We start from the raw sequence: 22,728 nt of genomic DNA on the forward strand, positions 1-22,728 counted from the left end.
ACCCTTTTTCCCATTTCCCACAAAAAAACTAAAAACTCAACAAAACAATATAATAAACACACCAACAACAACTTTTCTCCATTAAAAATTTCGCTCAACAAAATTTACCCCAAAACCATCGTTTTTTTTTATGTAGAGGATCGAGAGAGTTCAATTAACAGCTAAACAATTTTTCATTCTTCAAATTCCTATTTTTTTATATTATTTATAACTTTTTATTTTATCTATCACAATTTTCATTTTTAAAGGAAAGAAAAAAAATTCATTTTTTTTTTATTTATCGATAGATTAATACTAATCATTTTCTCATCATTTATCTCTCTATCTCACTCGGGTTTGTATGTTTTTTTTATCGTCTATCCTAAAATTATGTGTATAATGTATAAAGTAAGTGAGAGAAAGAAATAAAATGAATTAAAAATTGATGACCAAAATTTTTTTCTTTTTGCTTGTGTGAAAAAAAAAAATGAAAAATTGAATGTTTGGGATATTTTTGTATGGGGGTTGTTCATAAGTGATGTTTGCTTGAATATCATCTAGCAATAGGGTTTAGGTAGTTGAGGTTAAATGCACTTAGAATCGACAAATTTAGTCTTATCTTGTTCATTTAAGCATTTAGGTTCCTAAATTTGCAATTTCTGATCCAAAATCATACGAATTCCCAAAGTCTCGGGTTTGAGAAATACTTGAGAGCGAGACCGAGACCAGAACTGAAATTTCTTGAAGTCTCGGTATTGAGAACCTTCAAATCGTCTTTAGGGACATCGATCTTTAGACACATTACGCTGCTGTGGACTCATTTTAACAAAGAATTAAATATTGTGATCAATTATGTATCATTTTTGAACAATATTTCATAATTAAGTCAGTCTTCAGATATAATCGAATGAAGTCACTTTTATGATCAATCGAATGAACATTCTCCTAGCTTACTAAGAAATAAACCCTATTTTAGCTGCTTAGACCATAATATCTGTAGCTACAGATTATATGCATTACAAGGCTTATTACAGCTTATCTGATGAACCCTGTACTCAAACCTTTTATTCAAAAATAGATCTAAAATTTGGACTAGATTTTGAGCTATTAATTAATTACATTTCTATAGGCCCGAATCGACAAGGATCATCTTAATGTGAATACTCACGATATTGAACATGTTTAACTATATTGACAGAATTTACTCATGAGTACGCTAATTTAGGTGAGTATTCTCAGTGTTAGGGATGTAACCTTCAAAAAGATGCATTAAGCATCAATTTCATCTCATTTTGAGCCTAAAACCTCGTATAACCCTTTAATTTACTCCTAAAAATTGACTAAACATCAGAGCTTGAAGTCAATACAAAATTCAAGTAGACTTCAAGCTTTCCTAAACACCAATCATGAACAATCCCCACCCCAAAAAGACGCAATAGAATGTGTGTGTGAATGTGTAAGTATGCCTGCATGCAGATGTGCTTGTATGTCAGCAAATTTTGACAAATCCATTTTTCATATTTTTTCCCCAATGTTCCTTCATACATTATATATAAATTTTTTCCTATATACGAATGGTTTTTTTTTCACATTATCATTATCATCATCAAATGCAATTTCTTTTTTATGCTATTAAAAAGGAAACAAAGTAAGTGGGAAAAAATAAGGAACGATGAATATAAAAAAAAGTAAGTTTTTTTGTAACATAATTGTGTAGTGATAAAGAAGAAAAGTGGTTATGGAGAAGAGAAGATCGATATATATAGCAGATGTGTGTCCTGTGTGCCAATCGATACATATGTACAATGTGTTATTGTGGATATAAGATCATCAGTTCATTGATTTAATAAGTAGTTATAAACTAGCACAATTGTCGTTTTGCTAGCTCGATTTGTTCTTTTTGTAATAAATGTTTCAATTGTAAGTAAGTTAATAAATAAGTAATGGAAGTAAGTACATCTTGGTCTTCACATTTTCTATCTATCGTTATTCTCTCTCTCTCTCTCACTCACTCACTTCTTCTGTACAAATATTTCAAATACACTTTTAAAGTGCCGTATCATCAATAACGGCTCTATTATCCTGCTATAACACCACACTACTTTCCCTTTTTAGCATTAATGGTGTCTCGACATCGTCCTCGGGATTAAGTCCAAGTCCTATACATACTCTCGGTCGTGCATTTGGTCCGAGACTTTGCATCGCTATACACGATGGTGGCGGTGGTTGTGATTGCGATATTGTTATTGTTTGTGACATATTTCTTACTGCTGTACCAGCAATTGTACCAGCATATGATGGCCAATGATTATTATGATGACGTGGTAATGTACATGTATTTGATGGATTTTGAAATGATTTTGGCACAGGACTCATTGATATACTATTACCACCATGATCACGCATTTGATTTTGACCATGCAATGAGCCATTCCTTAATGTACAATAACCTATTGCATTATGTGTCTTATGAATTTGTATGTTGCTGTTTGGTACAAAACTGCTATTCGATGAAGCATTTGATGCTAATAATAAACGACTAGGACTGCTTGTGTCTATTGTTGATATGTGTTGTTGTTGACGACGTCTTATGAATTCCACCTGTGAGTTGAAATGGAAATAGAGAATTTATAGAATGAATTATATCGACATTACATTAAATAACATACATTGAAGATGAACAAATGGAATGAAAAAAAAGAAAGAAAATTATAAACGACATGGACATGGGGATGCATTCAATTGGAAATTTTTTATTCCGTACAGTAAAGTCCAACAGTCCATAAAGAATGAAATGAAGAAGAAAGAATGAGATAAGAGAGACACATATATCGATAATGATCATAAGAGGAAATATTTCATCATTGTTGGAACGGCGCAGTTTTATCTCATTAGTGATTACTATGTGCTTCTTGCATGTCTGCCTGTCTATATTTAAAGGATATTGTTTTTGTCGGTAATCAATAAACGAGAGATATGATTGATCTATCTGTTTATAATATGAGTTATTGCTTCATAAATTATATTTTCTGTTTATAGTCAAATTAATAACCTGAAAGATTGGCATTCTTTTCACTATCATCAATTAAATTTTTGTGTCTTATATATTCTCATTCGGTAATTGTATTTCGATGATCAATTTGCTGTCATAAGGTGAATGGAATGCGGAATGTTTATTTAATGTTGAATATATATTTTTTCTTTAATAAATTAGTTTAGTTTCTATGAGGATATTAATGAGAGACATTAATTCTGCCTTTATTTTTTTGGTATATTTTGAGATTTTTTTGAAGATTGTTGCTGTCTTGTAACTAGGAATTGAAGTTTGTTACTAGGAATTGAGGTGATTTAAATCAAATTTCTTATTTTTATAAGTTTGAGGCTAAAGGCCTTCTTGGAATGAAAATGGTGTTAAATTACTATGACTTTCGAAATTTGAAAAATGATGAAATAAGGGTTTTTATTGGATTTATTGTCTGAAAAAGTCATCAATGATCAAAATCCCTTGTTATGGTTGTTAATTCAAGGTTAAGTTGCTGAGTAAATTCAAAACAGCCAAATTACAAAACAATCAACCAATTCAACCTTGTGTCTGTGATTGAATGTTCGATAAGCCCCCAGGGAATAACTGGGATACACTATATATATTAAGGACAGTTTATGGTCTCCAAAAGCTTTTCCCGGATGCTTACATAGAAAATATAATTCTTGTAAATGGGGTTAAATGGATGGAAAATAAAAGCAGACATCTAAAAGAGGCCTTAATTGATTCTTGGAACAACTGTGTCGGCAACGTTTCAAAAGGACTGAACGTTAGCTAGTTTTCCGAGAACTTAGTATCAATCGACCAACATTTTCCATAGCTATGACAGTGAAGAAGCAAGTAAGTAAGTTCAATTTAGCTGTATCTATTGGACATCACTAGAACTATAGGCTGCGAATTATCGATTTTATGTCTATTAACTCATGGATGGCCAAAGAACTCTTGAAAAGAAGCTGTCGATACAGACAATATTGAATTTGGTATTGGTAATTGACAGTCAGCTTTCGATACCATCTAAAGGAGGCCATGAATCACAAGTGATCTAAGTATATCTAGTACTGAATAGTTTGTCTAGTCAAAGTAAGTATGTCTAGCAACTCGGCCACTCTAAGACTGTATCATTGAAGATTCAGGCTTTATTCCTGAGACATGAATTAATAGTAATGCAGGGCTAAGGCTTACTCTCAAATATTTAGAGCAGTCTTGGAGCAGTCAGTTCATCTTTTGCAAACATAATAATTAATTCCAAAAAACTCATGGAAAGAAGCTGTCGATAGAGATAGTGTCACATTTAGAATTGGTAACTGGCAAGAGGTAGCCAACGATTGAGTCTGCTTCAGGAGCAGACTAATGGAGGCCATGAATCTCACTTGATCTGTTCGGCCAGCGAAGTAAGTAAAATTATTTCTGTTGCTTTTTAAATAAGCATCTATGACTTAAATATGACTTTTGACATACAAGACTCAAATATAATCTTTTAAGCAGCTAATCTGCATGAAATAAGCAATCTCATCCACATTCCAATTCCTCTAACTCATAATACACGACACACAATACCAGAATATTGAATATCATGAAAACATCTTGTAAAATTGCCCATAAAATAGATTTTATGACTTTTTCAATATCCATCAAAATTTATTCCATAGAAGATAATTTGGACGGTCATAAATTTTCATTTACTTTATTTTTAAAGGCATTTTTTTGTGTGTGTCTGCTTGAAACTTACAATTGTATCAAAAAATAATGCCTGAATCACATTGTTATCGAGTTTTACATCTCAACCTCTGCCTCTTTTTTATGGGCAAAATTGTGTTCAAGCTGAGATTCACTTAAGTAATCTTATTTTGAACTAATGAAATTTACAAGTTGGAAAAAAACCTCGCAGCTTTGTAAGGCTGCACATAAACTGAATAAAACAATTTTTTTTGTATTCATTTCCTTTTATGCTGAATAACTTTAAAATTAAATTTCGTTACGGAAGACAAAATAAAAAAAAAAAGTTTTATTTTTTTTTTTCAAACTTGTGTAGATGTGAATAAAGCATGAAAAAAGCTAGAAATAGGGGGAAGAGATGTGAACAATTGAATGATTTAAGGAGATTATGTCATACTTGATCTTGATCTGATTCGATGGTTTCGGGAATGACATCAGGATTTTTCTCATCGCTCTCGTTTCCATCGTATTCTCGACTTCCACAGCTTTTGATGCTTGGACCAGGCGATGCCACTGGATGGGAATGAGAAGATTAGTTAGTTATGTGTAATAAATTTGGATAGTCAATATGGAGTGTTAGGGGATGCAGTAAGGAATGTACAGATATGTATTAAGTTTTGGTAACTTTTTTCATCATTCTAGCTGTAAGAAATGCTAAATTGATGATGCAGTCGTTTTATCTAGGTCTGGTCGGCTAGTCGTTCTTAAATCCAGTTCGAGGCCGGCGTGACTCTGTCCTGGTTGCGGATTTAAATCAGATTAGCTTGAATTTGGCCATTTTTAGCCAGTAAAGCTGGTTTCATGGATTTTTTCTAGATTCGAGTATAACAGGCGTTGACTCTGACCTGTTGTCGGGTTTAAATCAGATTCGCGTGACTCTAGCCTATTGCTAGCCAGTGAAGTTGTATTCATAAATATATACTAAACTCAAGTAGAACAGTCGCAAATTTGACATTTGTGCAACTTGCCTGACTAATCACAACCTCTTCCACTCGGTAGATTAACTTTACACAAGACCATACCCATTCACTTACATCATCCCGACTAGAATATTTACATAGTATTAAAATCAAGCTTCAACTCACCTCTCACTGTCGTATTGTGATGTACGTCTTTCCTCTGATTCCGCTTCCCACAAACTATTCTTAAAATTATCATTAAAATACAGCTGCCAACTAATATGGCAGCACCAATGCCAATGGCAATTGAAATGAGAGGATTTAAGGAGAAGGTAGAACGTGGTCGTTGCTCAACTTTGAAATTCAAAACTGAAAATATAAAATGTCGTATGGCAATCAGATTCCTTAACAGTTGTCGCTTTCTTTTTTTTTCGTTCTCATTTCCACAAAAAAATCACAAAAAAAACAGGAGGAATTGTGGAAGAAAGTCGAAAAAATTTTTCACATTTGTACTTACCCTTTTCTCCAGTTGGCTGCTTTTCGGGCATTCGAAGCATGGCTGCTTGCACAACCGTCGGATCAGAACGTCCTTTTGCATTGAATGCATAAACGGAAGCTAAATAAATTGCGCTTGGCATTAAGCTGTTGACGGTAAATCGCGGAACTGGGGATGAATAATTGGCCCGTAATTCATTCGTTTGTAAATCTCTCACTTCCAGCATAAACTGCTGTTGTAAACCGCCATTAAAGCCTTCCGAACAACGAACACTCATGGATGTCATGGATATATTTGTCACGGTACAATTGTGAACTTGATCCGGACGCCCTACAATCATCATATATTTTGGTTTTTTTTCATTTCATTCCATACAGCAAGTCGAGTGATGATGATGGAAGCAGAAAAAAAGAGAACAGATATAGAAATTAAATATATTATTTTATGATGAAAGCACATATAAAATTTGTAGACATTGCGCAGTTTGTAACATAATCAGTAATATTGCTAATCCATACAGCTTAAACAATTGTTTGATAAAATATTCTCAGCTGTACTTTTGAATTTGTGTATGCTTTACATAATTTCATTATTAGCTATATATGTAATATGAGAATTGTAACGTATGTGAAGCTAATAATGAAATTTTTTGGGATGACTGATTATTATCACATCTATTGAAGGTGTGTTTCTATGGTAAAATCATATGAGATTGTAATCAGTACGATTGAGGAAATTATGATTATAAAATTAAAAGAGGTTGTTATAGGAACACGTAACGCATGAATTTTAATCAGCATGTGAAACTTGATATTATGAAACTTTGTCTGCTGATTTCAATGAATTTCTCCTAGAAAATCTATTTTTTTGCACATCATCAATGTGTGTAGCTTATTATTGAGACAGTTTAATTGTCTCGGTGAATGAAATCAAAAGAATTAATACGAGTGAAGTTTTGCATTGGAAATCGTCACTTAGAAACTGATTATCTAGTTAGTTGCATGGATACAGCACAGAACAACACTGTTAGTTCATTACACTGCTGTCAGTTTAAGTATGTTAGTAAATCATGTATAAATTTGAATTAAATTAGGGCAGCACATGAATCAATGAATCATTTAGTCGGTGTTAAGCTTGATTTGGGTTAAAATTGGCAAGTTTTCGACACCGAAGCTGTTCATTCGCTCTCTGCACGAGCTACAAGATGCGGCAAATCGCATTTTTTACCTCATCGACTGTCATGCCGTTGAAATCAGCCGTAATGGCAAATTTTCGTCTTGCCATTGACACGGAGACCTAGCAGTACCCTTGCAAATACATTGAGGGGGTGAGGGAGATTGTGATTTTTACAATTGAAATTCTCAGATTCCCATTGTTCATTTTCATACTACTTATGTAACATAATGAGTGAATGGTCCCTAAGTTATTGGGCTAACATTCCCATGATTGTTACATTCTTTTAGTAAATCACGACGTAAATCCTGATCCACACATCGAAAACTCTTACTTAGCAATTGAATCAGGTGTTTTGCTCTGCGTAAATTTGATTAAAGTTCAAATAATTTAATCCAAATAATCATGGACTACACATCATCTCTACTAGATAACATCCATGTCTTACTAAATGTCAATCGAAGTAAAATTCCAAAACTATGTACTGTCTGTAGTCAAGCAATAGTGTTGCAAAAAAACATGATGTTACCATAGAATTTTCCACCTCAATTGAGAGAACTTTTCATACATAAAAATTCATTTCGTTTGTTCATAAAGCAATAAAGTACTTATACGATACAGTAAATGTCTGACAAAGTGAATACATAATCATATTTAAATTGCACAATAAACTGCTCATTTTCATCACACAAAAAAATATAAGAAATAGAATAAGTTTAGTTGAAGTAAACGAAGTCATAAAAAAAAAATTTGTTAAGTGACTCATTCCTCATTCGCATAGCAAATAACATTCATTCGTTCATTCACTCGCATCACATCATTGCCATTACCATCAAATAATGCAAAAGCAAACTCGAGCGTAAAACTGAATGTGAAAAAAAGAGATACAGTGTGAGAATGTTGTTGATGAAGAAGGAACCGTAGCATTAAAAATTGGAAAAACGACTTTACATAATCTTCATCATAAATTTCATTTCAATTTACCATTATTTGGTTTATTATTTTTTAATTTAAATTTCAAATGTGCGAAAAATGCTGAGAAAAACATTGAAGGCAAAAAAATAAACACAGTGTTTGTTCAGTAACAGCGAGAACAGAAGAGCTACATGTAGCATGAGTGGGGCGACAGTGGGAGATTGACTGTGGATGAGGGAGAAAAAAGGAATGGTTGGGAAAAAAAGAAACGAAAAAAATTGCGCTTTTTTAAAAATGATAACAACAAGTCAGAATGTAAATTTAGGTAGGAAATTTAAAGGAGGAGTTTGGAGTGTGGGAACGCATTTTGAGGATGTTTATTAAAATACGAGGTGAAATAGAGTTGTTGACGACATTCATCCTGTTGAGACATTTAATAAAAACTTTAAAGGCATAGCTATAATATTTCTATAAGATCACGAATTTTGTGGTTCATTGTGAAGCTACAACCATCCAATCTATTATTGAATCCTGCTCCAAACGCCAGACGTGTTATGTAAGTGAGTTCTCTTAATAGGATCAACGTAGTACCAATCCTGGATCTAAAGAATTTAGTCACGTATTTCAATAGCATTACCAGGCTTTTAAAATTGATAAAAATCAATCTTGAGTGGACCTCTACTTCAGTTTGTGAAGTCCTAGTGATCATACTGAGCCAATCAAGTAAGTATTCCCAAGTATATCTCATTTTAAGTAAGATATAATGCTTAAGCACTCAATCTTATTTCTAAACAGCCTATGAAAGTTCAGTTCGGAACAGTTTCAATGATTTTTCTGAATTTAGCTTCATATATACGAAATTGAACCACGAATAGCACAGATTGATTAGTCGATCCCAAATCCGCCATTCAACCGACGTGAATCTGGGATAGTACTGAATTTAAACCAAATCAGGCACCAAGATAGAGTCTTAAAGCCGGATTTATGATCGATTAAACGATTTGTTCTATTCGCGAACTTCATTTCTATTTTAACAGATTCAATAAATCAGAAAATTTCTCTGTCAACGTTAAACTTACAACTTTTACAGTATTAAGTTGTCATAGCACTATTGCATTATGTTCAGATTCTCCATTGCACGTGTCATACTTGGCTTTTACATTCAACACAATATTTCATGGTTTCACAAATGGCAATTTATCCAATAAATTAAACACCATTTTCAAGAAATTCAGCATTGAGTCCAAAATCCTAACCTCAAAAACATTTCTCCAATTTAAGATTTCAATTCCTTTCAAAAATCATTACGAAAATTAATCATCAATTTAAAATTCCCAAGAAACAATCTAAGACGACATGAAACAGCATGATATCATAAATCCAGATAAATTTTCAGTACATAAATTTAAATATGTACACACATGACAAAGTAGCTTATTGAAAAGACATTTATCACTTCCATATCTGTATTGCCAGCATTCCTCGTTACATCTACAGACACACACTATATAGGAGCAAATGATAACCTATTCCACATAGCACAGTAAAAAAAAGTGAATAAATCAATTAAAGGATTACCTGCCTGACAGACAGATGGATAGATGGACTAACGAAATTTTAAAATATGCTAAGAATGTAAAATGGCTGTGAGTAAGATTCCCCATTACATCAGTAAACAGTGAACAGAATAAACTTTTTTTTTTATATATTCAGCATCGCTTGTATACCTTACATGCTGCGTTGAAGAAAATTTCATAGTACACAACGTGGAATGAGGAACAAAAAAAAAACTTTTATGATTCGGAGAAGGAAGAATGAACAAAAAAAAACCATCATAATTTAATTTATTTCGCCTTTTCTCAGCCAGTAAAAATGAGTGAATGAGAGCGAATATAAAACAACCCCACTAGCAACATCATTCAGAAGCATCCATAAATTATTTCTTGTGCTTTTTTTTCTTTCTTTCACTGTTGTTCCAAGGGTAAGCAATTAGTTTGTATTTCTTGTTTTTGTAGTTTATGGCAAAAAAAGGAAATTTATTCCTTACAATTATGAATAATTAATTTGTTTAATTTCAATTTGAATTCTCGTTTTTTTTTATTCTTGCTTGCTTCTCTTTCTTCTTGTTACTTGTTATTTAAAAATTACACAAAATGAAAAGAATTTCAATTTTAAATTTGCGGTGATTTTTTTTTATTTTCATTTCTTTCTTTTTCTCAATTTTAATGTTAATTAATTGAATAATATTTCACTTTTACAACCATTAACATACCCTTGCTTGCTCCTGAAAGGCACAATTTAGGGTTGTAGCTTGCGCGGGAAAGTGGTTTAACTGGTATGAAATTGTGCTGGCAACAATTCATCATTCAAATCAATTAAAATCCGACTTTTTAGATGGCAAGTGATCGCGGGGTAGGTCAAAGAACGCTGGAAAGAAACCGTCGACAGAGATATGTCCCAGCTTCAGCAAGCTAGCCGAAGCGAGGGACGCCATTGATCAGACTTGATTTGTACGGCCCGAAATGTAAGTAAGTAAGTAAGTAATCAAAATTCGATCTTCTAACACTGTCAATTTGTCAATTTTCAAACTTTACTGGCCATACAAATCAAACGTGATTCATTACATTCTTTAGTTGTCGCCTGAAGCTGCCTTCCGCTTGTCAATTTTCAATGTCAAGTGCAACACTACTCTATCAACAGTCTCCTTCTAAGAATTTAATTACAAATCAGCGAGTAATTACTCGAACTCGAATAAATATTTCTTAGAATTGAACCCAGGTCGTTAGCGTAGAAAATCTACATTGCTGCGCAAAAGCTGCTATTTTGTAGACTGACAATTTGTTACAAAATAAGCACTAAAACACTAATGGTATATTGTTGCTTGTTATAGCAACAAACTAGGCTTTGCCTCAATTCGTGTCTAATGCTTTAAATGTAAAATTATTGAATTGTTCTTAGAATTGCTCATTTTTGGAACAAAGATTTGACTGACAAAATTAGTATAATTATTATTATTTGCTTTACTATTTAAGGAATAGCCACCAGAACAGTATATAAACTATTCAAACGGCATAAAAACCTTAAATTGTTACCGAACAAAAAAGTTGATTTTTGGAATTTTAAGATATTAAGCACTAACAGCACTACAGCAGATTTTGAATCCCGGAATTGAATTAAATGTTATCAAAAGCTCAATCCCGGGATACTAGTACCAAAAGCCCTTAACCAGCACTTATTACGTTCAAATGACATGCAAACTGAAGCTATTCCTGATGCTATATCGACAAAGTATTGCCTTAAGTAAATAGCTATGAATAATAAATAGAGCATAATATGAGTATGTAGGCGGTCCAATAACTCTTGGAAAGAAATTGTTCATAGAGACAGTATTGAACTTGACATTTGGAATTTACAAATGATCACAGTAATTGTTTCAGTTTCATGCATCATCCCACGTAAGTCGATAGATCACAATCAACGTGCATGGCCATCGAACTAAAGCCTAAGGTATGAGCAAGAAACTGACCTCAATATTGCACCATCCATATGCCAAGCCTTGCACATAAATGTACTTTCCAAGATTACCTTTTTATCTCGTATGTACCATCCATACACTCACATCCGCATACATGCCTCATGTACAGCAAGCAAGCGAAGAGAAATTCAAGAGTCTTCTTATAAATATAACTGACATTATAAGATGGGATTTGTATGTATGTTTATGTCAAGAAATTATGATTTCATTTGTTTGTTTCACCATCTCATGTAAGATTACGTTAGCGTGAGGTGGGAATTTATCAACAGTCGAAGCTTCTCATTGTTTTTATTTGTTCTCATTCTTAACATTGTAAAAAAAAATTTTGGGGAAAATTCTCTTGTGCTGTTTACTTTGCTGTTTCTAAAGAACAATGTGTATGAATATTAATATGCCAAATTTAATCTTTAGGTATGGAAAAGTTGCGGTAGAATTTGATGTGCTTGAATATATGTGAATAAACATTGTTTTGTCAAAATATATAAAATTGACTGCTATATGGCTGTGAGGGTGTGCTTTTTTTGAATATTTATAGGGAAGCATTCAGATGAATTCATGTGAAGCTATAGAAAAACAAAAAAAAGAGAATTCAATGATACAATTGTGTTGACTTGTGCTGAATTGTAAATCAAATATGGCTGCAATTTCATTCCCTTCTTCTCTTTCTCTGGCACAAATGGATTTCCTTTCTTATTTTGAAATTTGAATCTTTTCCAGAAAATTTCTGCTTTTTATTGTTTTTGTAAAGCTCTTTACTAGTGTACTAGTACTAGTGTGAATATGTACGTCGTGACATTACTTTAAAAATGAGGTACGATAAACACTTTAAAAGCAAGCTTGTAGCTTTAAATTAGGTCATCTTTGAGAGTTAAAAATTCATTTTTATGCTTTTTAGTTCCAAAAAATCTATAAATTTAAACTCAAGATGTACTGAATTAACCAAATTTGTAGAATAATTCAAAAATGATCAAAAATAATCAGATATGATCAAAATTGATCAATGTTAAACAAAATGTGAATTATCAGTGTAATGAATTTATGTTGGTGCTTTGTTGCTTAATGTCTCTACTGAGGATTTCAATCCAGGGATCAAAATTCACTGATTAAGTATTTAATCCATAAAATAGTAAAATGATCCATCAAATATGATTTAAAATTCCATGTGCATTCAGAATTCTACATGCATCCAGAAAGCATACATCTATAAAAATGCTTCTTAATGAAATGAGTCAGGCCTGAAGCACGATTTCACCAAATCTGACTCTTGTCCCAGGCCAGAGTCACGACAATCTTAGGGAACAGATTTAAGATGTTTTAAGATTTGTTTTGACAGAAAAGATTTGATTCCGAATAACGGATTCTGGGACTCAAACTCACATCCCACAATTCATTCATACATGCTTCTACCTCTGAGTTATTGAGGTTACTCGACTATATGACAAAATGCTTTATATAGATTTAACATTTCTGTTCATATCTAACTCTTCTTAATTCCAATGATATATCATTTACAGCCCTCATTTACAGAAATCCCCTTCCAACAGGAATAGTAAATTTTCCCTAAATTACATCCTCATTACAATTTAAAACCAGTCCGACACTTCAAAATATACAAAAAAATCTTTCAAAACTTTTTTCCAACATTAAACAGACAGCAAAAATCTTGTAAATAAACTTTTCGTCAAAAACAATTTCAATAAAAATCCATCAAAACTAATAAAAAAGACGAAGATAAACAGGAAGAAAGCATTCATGAGAAATAAATGTTGAAAGCATCAAAAACTAACTATCAAATTTCCACCACTAATGTTTGTTTATGAAATGTAGACAGCTAACTTCAAAGTGTCAGAAATAGCTTCTTTTTTTTCGAAAAAATATGGATACACCCACTTGAAATGTTCAGGCACTAAAAATAAACACAAAATGATGATTTCTTGTGAATAAATAATGAAAATACTTAAAGATTTTTTTTTTTGTTTTCGGCATGTGGAAAAAGTCTTTTTTTGATATTTCCGTTGCCATCATTTACAGCTTATTAAGAAGAATAAATGATGATACGGTTACAGTCACAACTCCCCTACATTCGAATCCGTTGAGTAAATTCTTAAGCATAATGCGATTTCTTAAATATATAAAAAAAAATCTTGTAAGTTCATTACAATCCCCTTCCTGCTTACTTCATGTCCGCTTCCGTCGTTCGCTTTATTTATTTATTTATTTTATTTCTAAATTTTTTTTTTTTTCATCTCTTTACGAACTTTAAAGTAAATTACGTCAGAATAACAATTTCTTGTCAATGCCCCAACAACAACAACAGAAAACATGTCTAGTCGAGAAAATTTAATAATGTTGTCATGCTTTCGAGTAAAATGAACGAAGAATTACTGTCGTTAAAATTTATTAGAAAATGTCATTATCCTTACTGCTACCCCATAATCGTCTTAAGTAATATCGAGTCGATTTGACAAAAAAAAGTTAGTTTCTTCGGGGAATTAAGCTGAATGTTCATTTTGGGAGAAGTTAGATTGTCGTTGTGGGATGAATGGACTGTTGTGGGTGATTTTGGAGCTGTTTTGGTTTGGATTTTGACAGGATTTAAAGATGACTTGAATTTTATATGAAGTTAAATCAAGTTTCTCAATCCACACAGATTTGGAGTTGAGATTCCATATTTCTCATAGTTTTTAGCATTGAGTCGAGTTTTCTAAGCAAAAACTTAGTTGACTTCAATCTAGTGGATCAGATCCCGATCTGAGATCGAAACGAGAGCGGAGATTGAGACAGAAACTTGAGATCGAGACGGGAACTTGAGATCAAGACAGGAACTTGAGATTGAGACAAGAACCTGAGATCGAGATGGGAACCTGAGATTGAGACGGGAACCTGAGATTGAGACGGGAACCTGAGATTGAGACGGGAACCTGAGATTGAGATAGGAACCTGAGATCGAGACGGGAACCTGAGATTGAGACGGGAACCTGAGATCGAGACGGGAACCTGAGATTGAGAAGGGAACTTGAGATTGAGACGGGAACCTGAGATCGAGACGGGAACCTGAGATCGAGACGGGAACCTGAGATTGAGACGGGAACCTGAGATCGAGACGGGAACCTGAGATTCTGTGATGGGAAACTGAGATTGTCGACGTCCAAGACTTACCTGAGAACGAGACGGGAGTCTCTGAGATCGAGGACGCATTAAGGTAGGATTTTGGGACGAGACCCCTATTCTTAGAAAAAGGGTTCTTCATCTGACTTCAACCTAGTCAGAATCCAGATATGGGGAACTTCAATCTCTATCTCTCTTAGTACAACATCTCCCTGAACTACAATCCTCAAACATTATCCCAAACCTTGCCAAAAACTCCTCTCGAAAAAAAAAAATTCAATTTCCCTTCAAAGCATCTCAAAAACATAAGCTAACAATCAAATGACAGCAAAAGCTCATCCCTTCATAGAACAGATTATTAGATTCTATCGTCAGATATACGAAACTTTATAATGATTTTTTCTCTTTTTTCTGAGAACATCCACAATAACACAACAACATTTCTATAATGAGACTTCATCATCCTCAACATAATCATAATCATCATCATCCAATTGCAACCTTATCTTATGTAATTTTGCTACACTCATTGTGCTCCTGTCACCTCCCTTATTTTATTCATTAACACTAAAAGCCTCAAAAAAAAGTTGTTTTTCTTCTTTTTTTCATGCTATATCCCAAAAAATATAGGACAAAAATGTTTGTTGTTTTTCCTTTAAATTAAATGAATTTTTCTGTGTCTCATTTTCTAGTTATCATCATTATCATCTCTGAAGGAAGTAAAATATTGTATAAGCAAGTTGTACAAACAATAGTATAGAAGTAAAAATTAAATTTCCTTTTTATGTTTCATTATTACAGATGAGATGAGATTGTTGAAGTTAAGTGAGTGTAGATGGTCCTTTGGGAAAGATTATTCGCATTTTTTTGATGGATTTATGAAGTTCAAACTGGGAGAATTTGGAAGAAAGTGATTGAAATTTATTTATTTTGAAGTATTGCTGTCATGTTGAGGTTGTGACATTGATTTTTGTTGATTTAAGAGTTATATTGTGCGGAATATCATAGATATCGCAGGAACAGAGTGTCTAGATGCAGAATAAGGATCAGGAGTGCAGCGAAATAGGCTTTGGGACCAGACATTCAGGATTTTATCGAACCCCGAACCACACGGACATCAACACAGATTGTTCTATCATTTCTAGATTTAGACAACTGAAACCTGAACTTCCAGGTGGTTAAGGGTTTGATCCACACAGGAAATTGATCAATATTCAGAAATCTGAAACTTGAAATTCTTGGTGAAGATTTCGATTCATCATAATTTGATCAATATTCAGAAATCTGAAACTTGAACTTCCAGGTGGTTAAGGGCTTGATGAACTTAAAAATCTCATTTTCCAGCTCATTTTCGATTGAGAACCTTCTAATTTTGTCCACAGGATGACCAATCGGACATCACATGTCTGACAAATGACTGTTACCTGCTAATCAAGATTTAAGATTCAATTTTAAAGCTGAAGCTGAACTAGAATAATCATTTTACATTCTCATATCAAAGCCTATACACTCAAAGTAACTCTAAACTATAACAAGACATGATTTAATCCCATATCCCATCCTTAATTCAATGTAAAACAACATTATCATATCAACAAACTTCATTACAATAAAATATGGAAGAATGTCCTTCAAATGACATCCATAAGCCCCCATTTTTCCATCCATAAAAGACACATACGCACAACAGATCCTACATCTGACAATATCAAACAAGAATCAAATTAAATTCAAAAAGAATTGAGTAAATCAGATAAAATTTCTCCAAGGGCATCAACATGCATGTATACAAGCGTCTATAAAAGTCAAAAAAAAAAGTCGAAGCGAAAGAAAAGTTTTGTTTTAAGCAGAAATGAAGAAGAAAATAGCATTAGATAGATGAAATGATACAAGGAAGTGAAAGGTTGTGAAACAATTGTCGACAGCTTATATCTATATACTGCACGAATAAGTATATTTTGTATTATATGTAAGGTACGAGTATTTCCTCGATAGAAAAAAGTTTCCTCTCAAAAGTGTTATGTATACATATAATAAAAGTAGACAAGAAAGCGATAGATATAGTTGCAGTGATAAAAAGTAAAAGAAACGAGAAATAAGAGAGGAAAAAACTAAAACAGCCTGAAAATTGCTTCCAATTTCCTTATAATTACGTAAAAATCAGATTAAAATGGAGAGAAGAAAAATTATAAAGTTTTAATTACCGTTGTGGCAAATGAGTGAGATCGAAACTTTGGTTGTTTGATTTTTTTCTTGTTAATGCTTCTTTTTCTTACTTCTTTTTAGTCTTATAATTCTCTTATTCATTCAGACTCAGACGTTTGCTAGAGCTTCACTTTATCTTAGAGATAGAGACTGAATATACTTTAAAGGTGTGAAAATATTCGAATATTTAATCAGATTTTATTTCATTTCTTGCCATAATCACTCACGAGTGTGTAGTTAGGTTGATGTGAAGTGAGTCATATGATCATTTACAGGTGTTTAGTCAGAGTTTCTATTTAGTTGAATAAGATAGCAACCTTAGCTGACTCTGAGTAGGACTCTAATCCAAACAGCACATCATGTTTGCTAATGTATCGGTAAGTCATAGTATTAACATTAATAAGCGAAGTCACTATGACATTAGGGCAATCCCCTGCCTAATCCCTTACTCTTTCTCTCGAAAAAACTTCTACATGACGGCATCTTGACACAAATATGGTTCGCCATGACATCGTATTACATTGGATTGCCATAAGGGTAACTTCCTGCCTGATCTCTAACCCATACCCTCGAATAGGCTTCTGCATGACGGCACCTTAACACAAATATTGTTCACAATGACATCGCATAAACGTTTAGACGCAAAGTTGCTCTAATAGAAAGGCAACCCTATGCTTGACAACTAACACCTTCCTTTCTCTCCCTTTGGATACACCCTTACCTGATGGCATTGTTACCCAAATGCGGTTCGCCACTATGTGCCACTCAAATAAGCTTTGGAATTCATACAATAACCAATAATATTTATTAACCTATATCTTCAAGCCTAGCCATCTCAGATACTCGATTAGATATCAAGTTACAAATATTTCTGAACTTCCTTGTCACCAATTTCCAATTTCATTCAAAATTCGCACTTTTCGCACTCATCTCACTGATTTTTTTCAGAAACATAATATTTTAATTCCATTGTACACGTGGACAAATCTATGGATCAACAATCCTTAACAATGGAAATTCAATAAAATAATTTGTTTTGGATTTACAATGAAAATTGAACAATTTTTGGATCTTTAAGATCAACTTAGCAACGCTGAAATTCGAAACCTTAAAACACACGGAAATCATTTTATGGTTGCTAATGATACATAAGATGTTGAGCCTCGCGGCTTTTTTTTGTTTGGGTTACAGCATGTTTATTCATGACAACCATAAACACAACAATACACCAACGCAAATGTTGTGACATTTATAGATTGTTCAATCACTTTGAGTTTTTTGGGACATGAGGATTGGATGGTGTTGTATGCGGACACTTTTCTAATGGTGAGTACTTCCAGGTGGTTAGTGGTTTGATCCTCATAGGATTGTTTGGTTTGGTGAGTACTTCCAGGTGGCAAAGGGCTCGATCTATTAAGGAATCTGATTAATTGGTTTTAAGAATCCTTATTGTGAATACTTCCTGGTGGTTAGGGGTTCGAACTACACAGGGGTGTTTAATTAAGTGAATACTTCCAGGTGGTAAAGGGCTATACCATATAGGAACAAATTGATTGGTTTTATGAATGAAAATCCTTATTGTGAATACTTCCAGGTGAAAAGAGGGTCGAATCCACTCAGAAATAGAATTGTTTATTTGAGGACTTCCAGGTGTTGAAGGGTTCGATCTACCAAAAATATTTGTTCACAATTCTTGAATGGCTCTCTAACCCAAATATTACGTCATTATTCAATCTTACAAATATGAAAGGCAAATTCAAAGAACAAGCCTTACAATTTATTCAAAAATAACCCACTAATCCTACTCATCTGCCCTCGAAACCAATCAAATGTTTTAATCAAAATTTATTCAACATATTTTTTCTCTTTCATGTTTTTTTTTTATAAAATAAAAGAGATCAGCATAACTTCTATTTCCTACGCCGCAAAAGTTATTATAATGTTTATGTCATATCCCCATAATATTATGTAAATGTTAATTCAATGATAATTTATTTACTCGTTCTTCTCATCTGGTGGATTTAATCTAGAAATTTAATGCTTATTTAAAAATCTAAACACACACAGCCAATGTGTATGTGTGAAAACCCAATTTTTGTTCATATGCTTTTTTGGAGGGTGGGGATGTGTAAGCGTGCGGTGGAGTTTCAGTTTTTTGAGGGTTCTCTTTGGGGGGTCAGGAAATGTGAGTAGATGAGGATTGTAGGGAAATGGGACTTTTTGGATTTGTCACTGAATTGTATATTGGACTTAGTCTACTTGAACAGCTCTCAGGGTTCGCTAAGGCTCTGTAACATGGACGGTAGCATGGGGTTGTCTTGACTGCAGACTTCGTCGCATTAAGCTGCTCGGATTATATGGTTGAGTTGGTAAATGGTTAAGTTTGGATGGAAAAGTTTGTTATAAAGGTTGTAGACTTCACTGGGAGGCTTCCTGGGTCCTCTTTTTTAACAGTTAAAGGACATGCTCTCGAGAGCTTGCTTACCTCAAAAAAACTAGATTAGCATGCTCTAGAGCGCTTTGTTCAGCTTACTCTGCCTTTGAGAGTCATCAGCTTAGTCTGGCAAGACTTGATACGACATGAAAGAATCCTCTCACTCTAACCTCGACACATCATAACTGAACATCCCCCCTAATAACATCCCTAATTAAAACTTAATTCATTTTTATTTCCATAATCATCATTCAAAACCATTTCCAAGCTAGTTAGCCGCATTTTTTCTTGTGTGTTAATTCCAGCAAATTTCCCATGGAAAATAAATAACTTTTTATGATCCTAAAACTTTTCATCCTTACAACTTTCTTCAACATTTTTACAGCAATATAATGAAACTCTATTAAAAACTCTAAAAAAAGAGTCTTTTTTTGTTGCTGCTGTTATGCTCTGTTGCTAACACCCGTAGCAATTTTTGCGAGCGCTTTAACATGAATGAATGAGAAAAAAGTAGAAATAAAATCAAGCAGTAAGGAAGACAGTACAAGAAAAAAAGTAAAAAAATGTTTTGCATCCTTTTTCTCTCGTTTATGATAATATTATTTAATAATATTTTTTTGCTACTTGCTACTTTTGCTCCTCTTATACATCTTGAGAACACACAGCTATGGAACTTTTTCATTTTTACTCCTACTATGTCTTCTTCTTATATCCCCACTTTTCCTTTCCCTTACGTAAATTGAAATAATAAAACTTTTTTTTTTTTTCACTCGACTTGTGAGTTGTGTGACTCGATTTTGCCTCAACTGAAATGTGTTACTGCTGTTTCGACACGCTGTTTATACTTTTTTATATATTTTCGTTTTTTGCCTTCTTACCTTGGTCGAGAACTGAGTTAGTTGAAGAGGCAATGGAATGTGTTTTAAAGAATTAAGCCATTTTTACTGTGCTTTATGTCTTTTTACCTACCTAAGAGGAAATTTACAACTTTTTTGCTTACTTTTTAAGATCTTATTAGTGGTTAAGGTGGCATTTTGTCTGGAATTGTGGATGCTGTGTTGATTTTATGAAGGACAACCGAGATACACAATAGAAAAAGGGTCTGTTAAGGCTTCGCGATGGGTGCTATGCGGATTTTATGATATATAAACGAGCAACATAGTAGAAAAGGCAGCATTAATGCTTCACGACAGACACAGTGAAAGTAACCCACGTAGTGGAGGTGGCAGCTAAGTAGATATGAAACCTTTTTAAGTTCCCGATTTGGCAGTTAAACGACATAAAAATGGTCATAAATTCAGCTCAGACTCAGCTAGACTAAGACTTCAGGTCATATTTGATGAAATTCGTCCTTAGGCTAGGGCCAAGTCGGCCTGAGGTCGAATGTTCGGTCATTTCTACGCCATTTCTTCATAATAACTAATTAAATGAAAGTTATTGACTGATTAACGGCTAGTTTTAATGGTTTTCTGTCCATTCAGGAGTAACGATCTAATCCCGTCCTAGCAAGCGAACTAACCGCTTTTAAGTGCCGTTTTGTATCATGTAAGCATGCTCTTTACCTGTTAGAGGTGATTACTTGTGTTTAAAACAAGGCATACAACTAGTCAAATAATAATTTGCATTGAATTATAGGTTTACTTGAAGAGCTTCAAGCATAATCAGCCTCAATCAGAGCTGGTTGGACTTTGGGAGTCCCGATTCTAAAAGTTCATTGGAGTCGCCTCCACAGTGAAATCCTGTCAACTTTGACTGGTCTCAATTACTTGATAATTAAAAAAATCATAATAATCAATTATAATCCCATAAAATTCAATTCATATCACATAACCTACAACCTTTTAGCATCCATTATTCTAATTGCAATTACCGGAACTAATGTGGCATCAATCCTTAAAATTTTGATTATTACATCCGCTTCAAAAAATTCCATATTAACCAAATATTATTCCCAAAACAATCAGGATGTGCAACAAACAGCCCTTTAATCACAATATCTTTCCATTTATATCCAACAAATTATCTATGTATCTATGTAGTGTTCCACAAAAATTGGATTTTGAATATTAGAATAATAATTTTAAAACTGTTCAATTTTGAAAACCACAATTTTAATAATTCAAAAATTCTAATCTCGATAGTATAAATTTAAATGAAACAAAAATCATAGGTAATAATTCATTAATCCAATAATCCTATCCAAAACCATATATCATGCATTGAATTTAGAGCAGCCATTGAACTATTCTTGAAAAATAAATCTGGCGCCCAGTAAAAATTTTTTTTCTCATTTGATTATTCAAGTTTTTTCGGACACCACATGCAATCCGTACTCAAAATATGTCAATAGAGTCAATATTAAAGGTCAATAATATCCAATATACATTTTATGTCTGAGTATTGTATTGTAATACCCAGTGTAAAGCTTAAAACCTTTTGAAATGTTCTTTATAACCAGTTTTTTATACAAAGGGTAGACAGCAAAGGATAAGTAGCAAAGCAACAGTGTATATACTTTGACTTTAAGTTATGATTATGATGTCCTTTTTTATATTGAAGCTGGGATTTATGAGGATTAAATTTTGGGGGGCATCGAATTAAGGTGAAATTTATTGCGAAAATTTGTTTAAATATTATTGGTGGAGGCACGTGCTTAAAAGTCATTTATGGCATTCACGAAGGATACATTAGAAATTTGGTTTTTATGGTAAATTTTTTTTGGGCTTTTAAGCTGTTGTAATTTAAGGATGGACATTTTTTTTAAAGATAAAGTTTAAGATTTGAGATGGTTTGGGGAATTTGGACTTGAATTGTAGTCAGAACTGATGGTTACTTTTAGAAATTGGCCATCTCATAGCTGTTCAGACATTTTTGAATTATCAAAAATCCCCATTGATCAGAGTGAGCTGCCTCAACAATAAGGGCTTTCAAAATTATTTAATATTCCCAATGGTTCTCAAACGCATTTTCACCCAAAATTCCCAACATTAAAAACCAAGCGGAACTAAATTTTATCCACTTATCAATACATGGCTAGACAATAAGAGAATTTCCAACATTCAAATCTAATCTTCTTATTCAACATTAATCAGTTCATGATTACTGATTAATTTTGAAACTAATACTTTGTCTTAATTGCACAATTTACGAAACTAATAATGTTTCGAATTTGATTCCCTGTTCATCCATAAATAGAGCTTAATTTGATTTTAATGATGAATTGTT

At 33.1% G+C, this 22,728-nt stretch overlaps 1 protein-coding gene across 1 annotated transcript in view; it reads right to left on the reverse strand.

The window, feature by feature from the left end:
- Positions 1–800: 800 nt before the first annotated feature.
- The window catches only part of side-VII (sidestep VII), a 160,211-nt gene continuing 138,283 nt past the window's right edge, over positions 801–22,728 (reverse strand). Inside the window, exons 15-18 of the mRNA XM_070638179.1 lie at positions 6,155–6,463; positions 5,824–6,006; positions 5,136–5,251; positions 801–2,580 (exon numbers count right to left, since the gene is read on the reverse strand). Of these exons, the coding sequence (XP_070494280.1) occupies positions 2,065–2,580; positions 5,136–5,251; positions 5,824–6,006; positions 6,155–6,463 (1,124 nt within the window). The 3' untranslated portion in view covers positions 801–2,064. The remainder of the gene's footprint in view (positions 2,581–5,135; positions 5,252–5,823; positions 6,007–6,154; positions 6,464–22,728) is intronic.

The sequence above is a fragment of the Chironomus tepperi genome, unplaced genomic scaffold, assembly GCF_022539635.2.
Source record: "Chironomus tepperi strain 1889 unplaced genomic scaffold, CSIRO-AGI_Ctep_v1 contig_171, whole genome shotgun sequence".
Lineage (NCBI taxonomy): Eukaryota > Metazoa > Arthropoda > Insecta > Diptera > Chironomidae > Chironomus > Chironomus tepperi.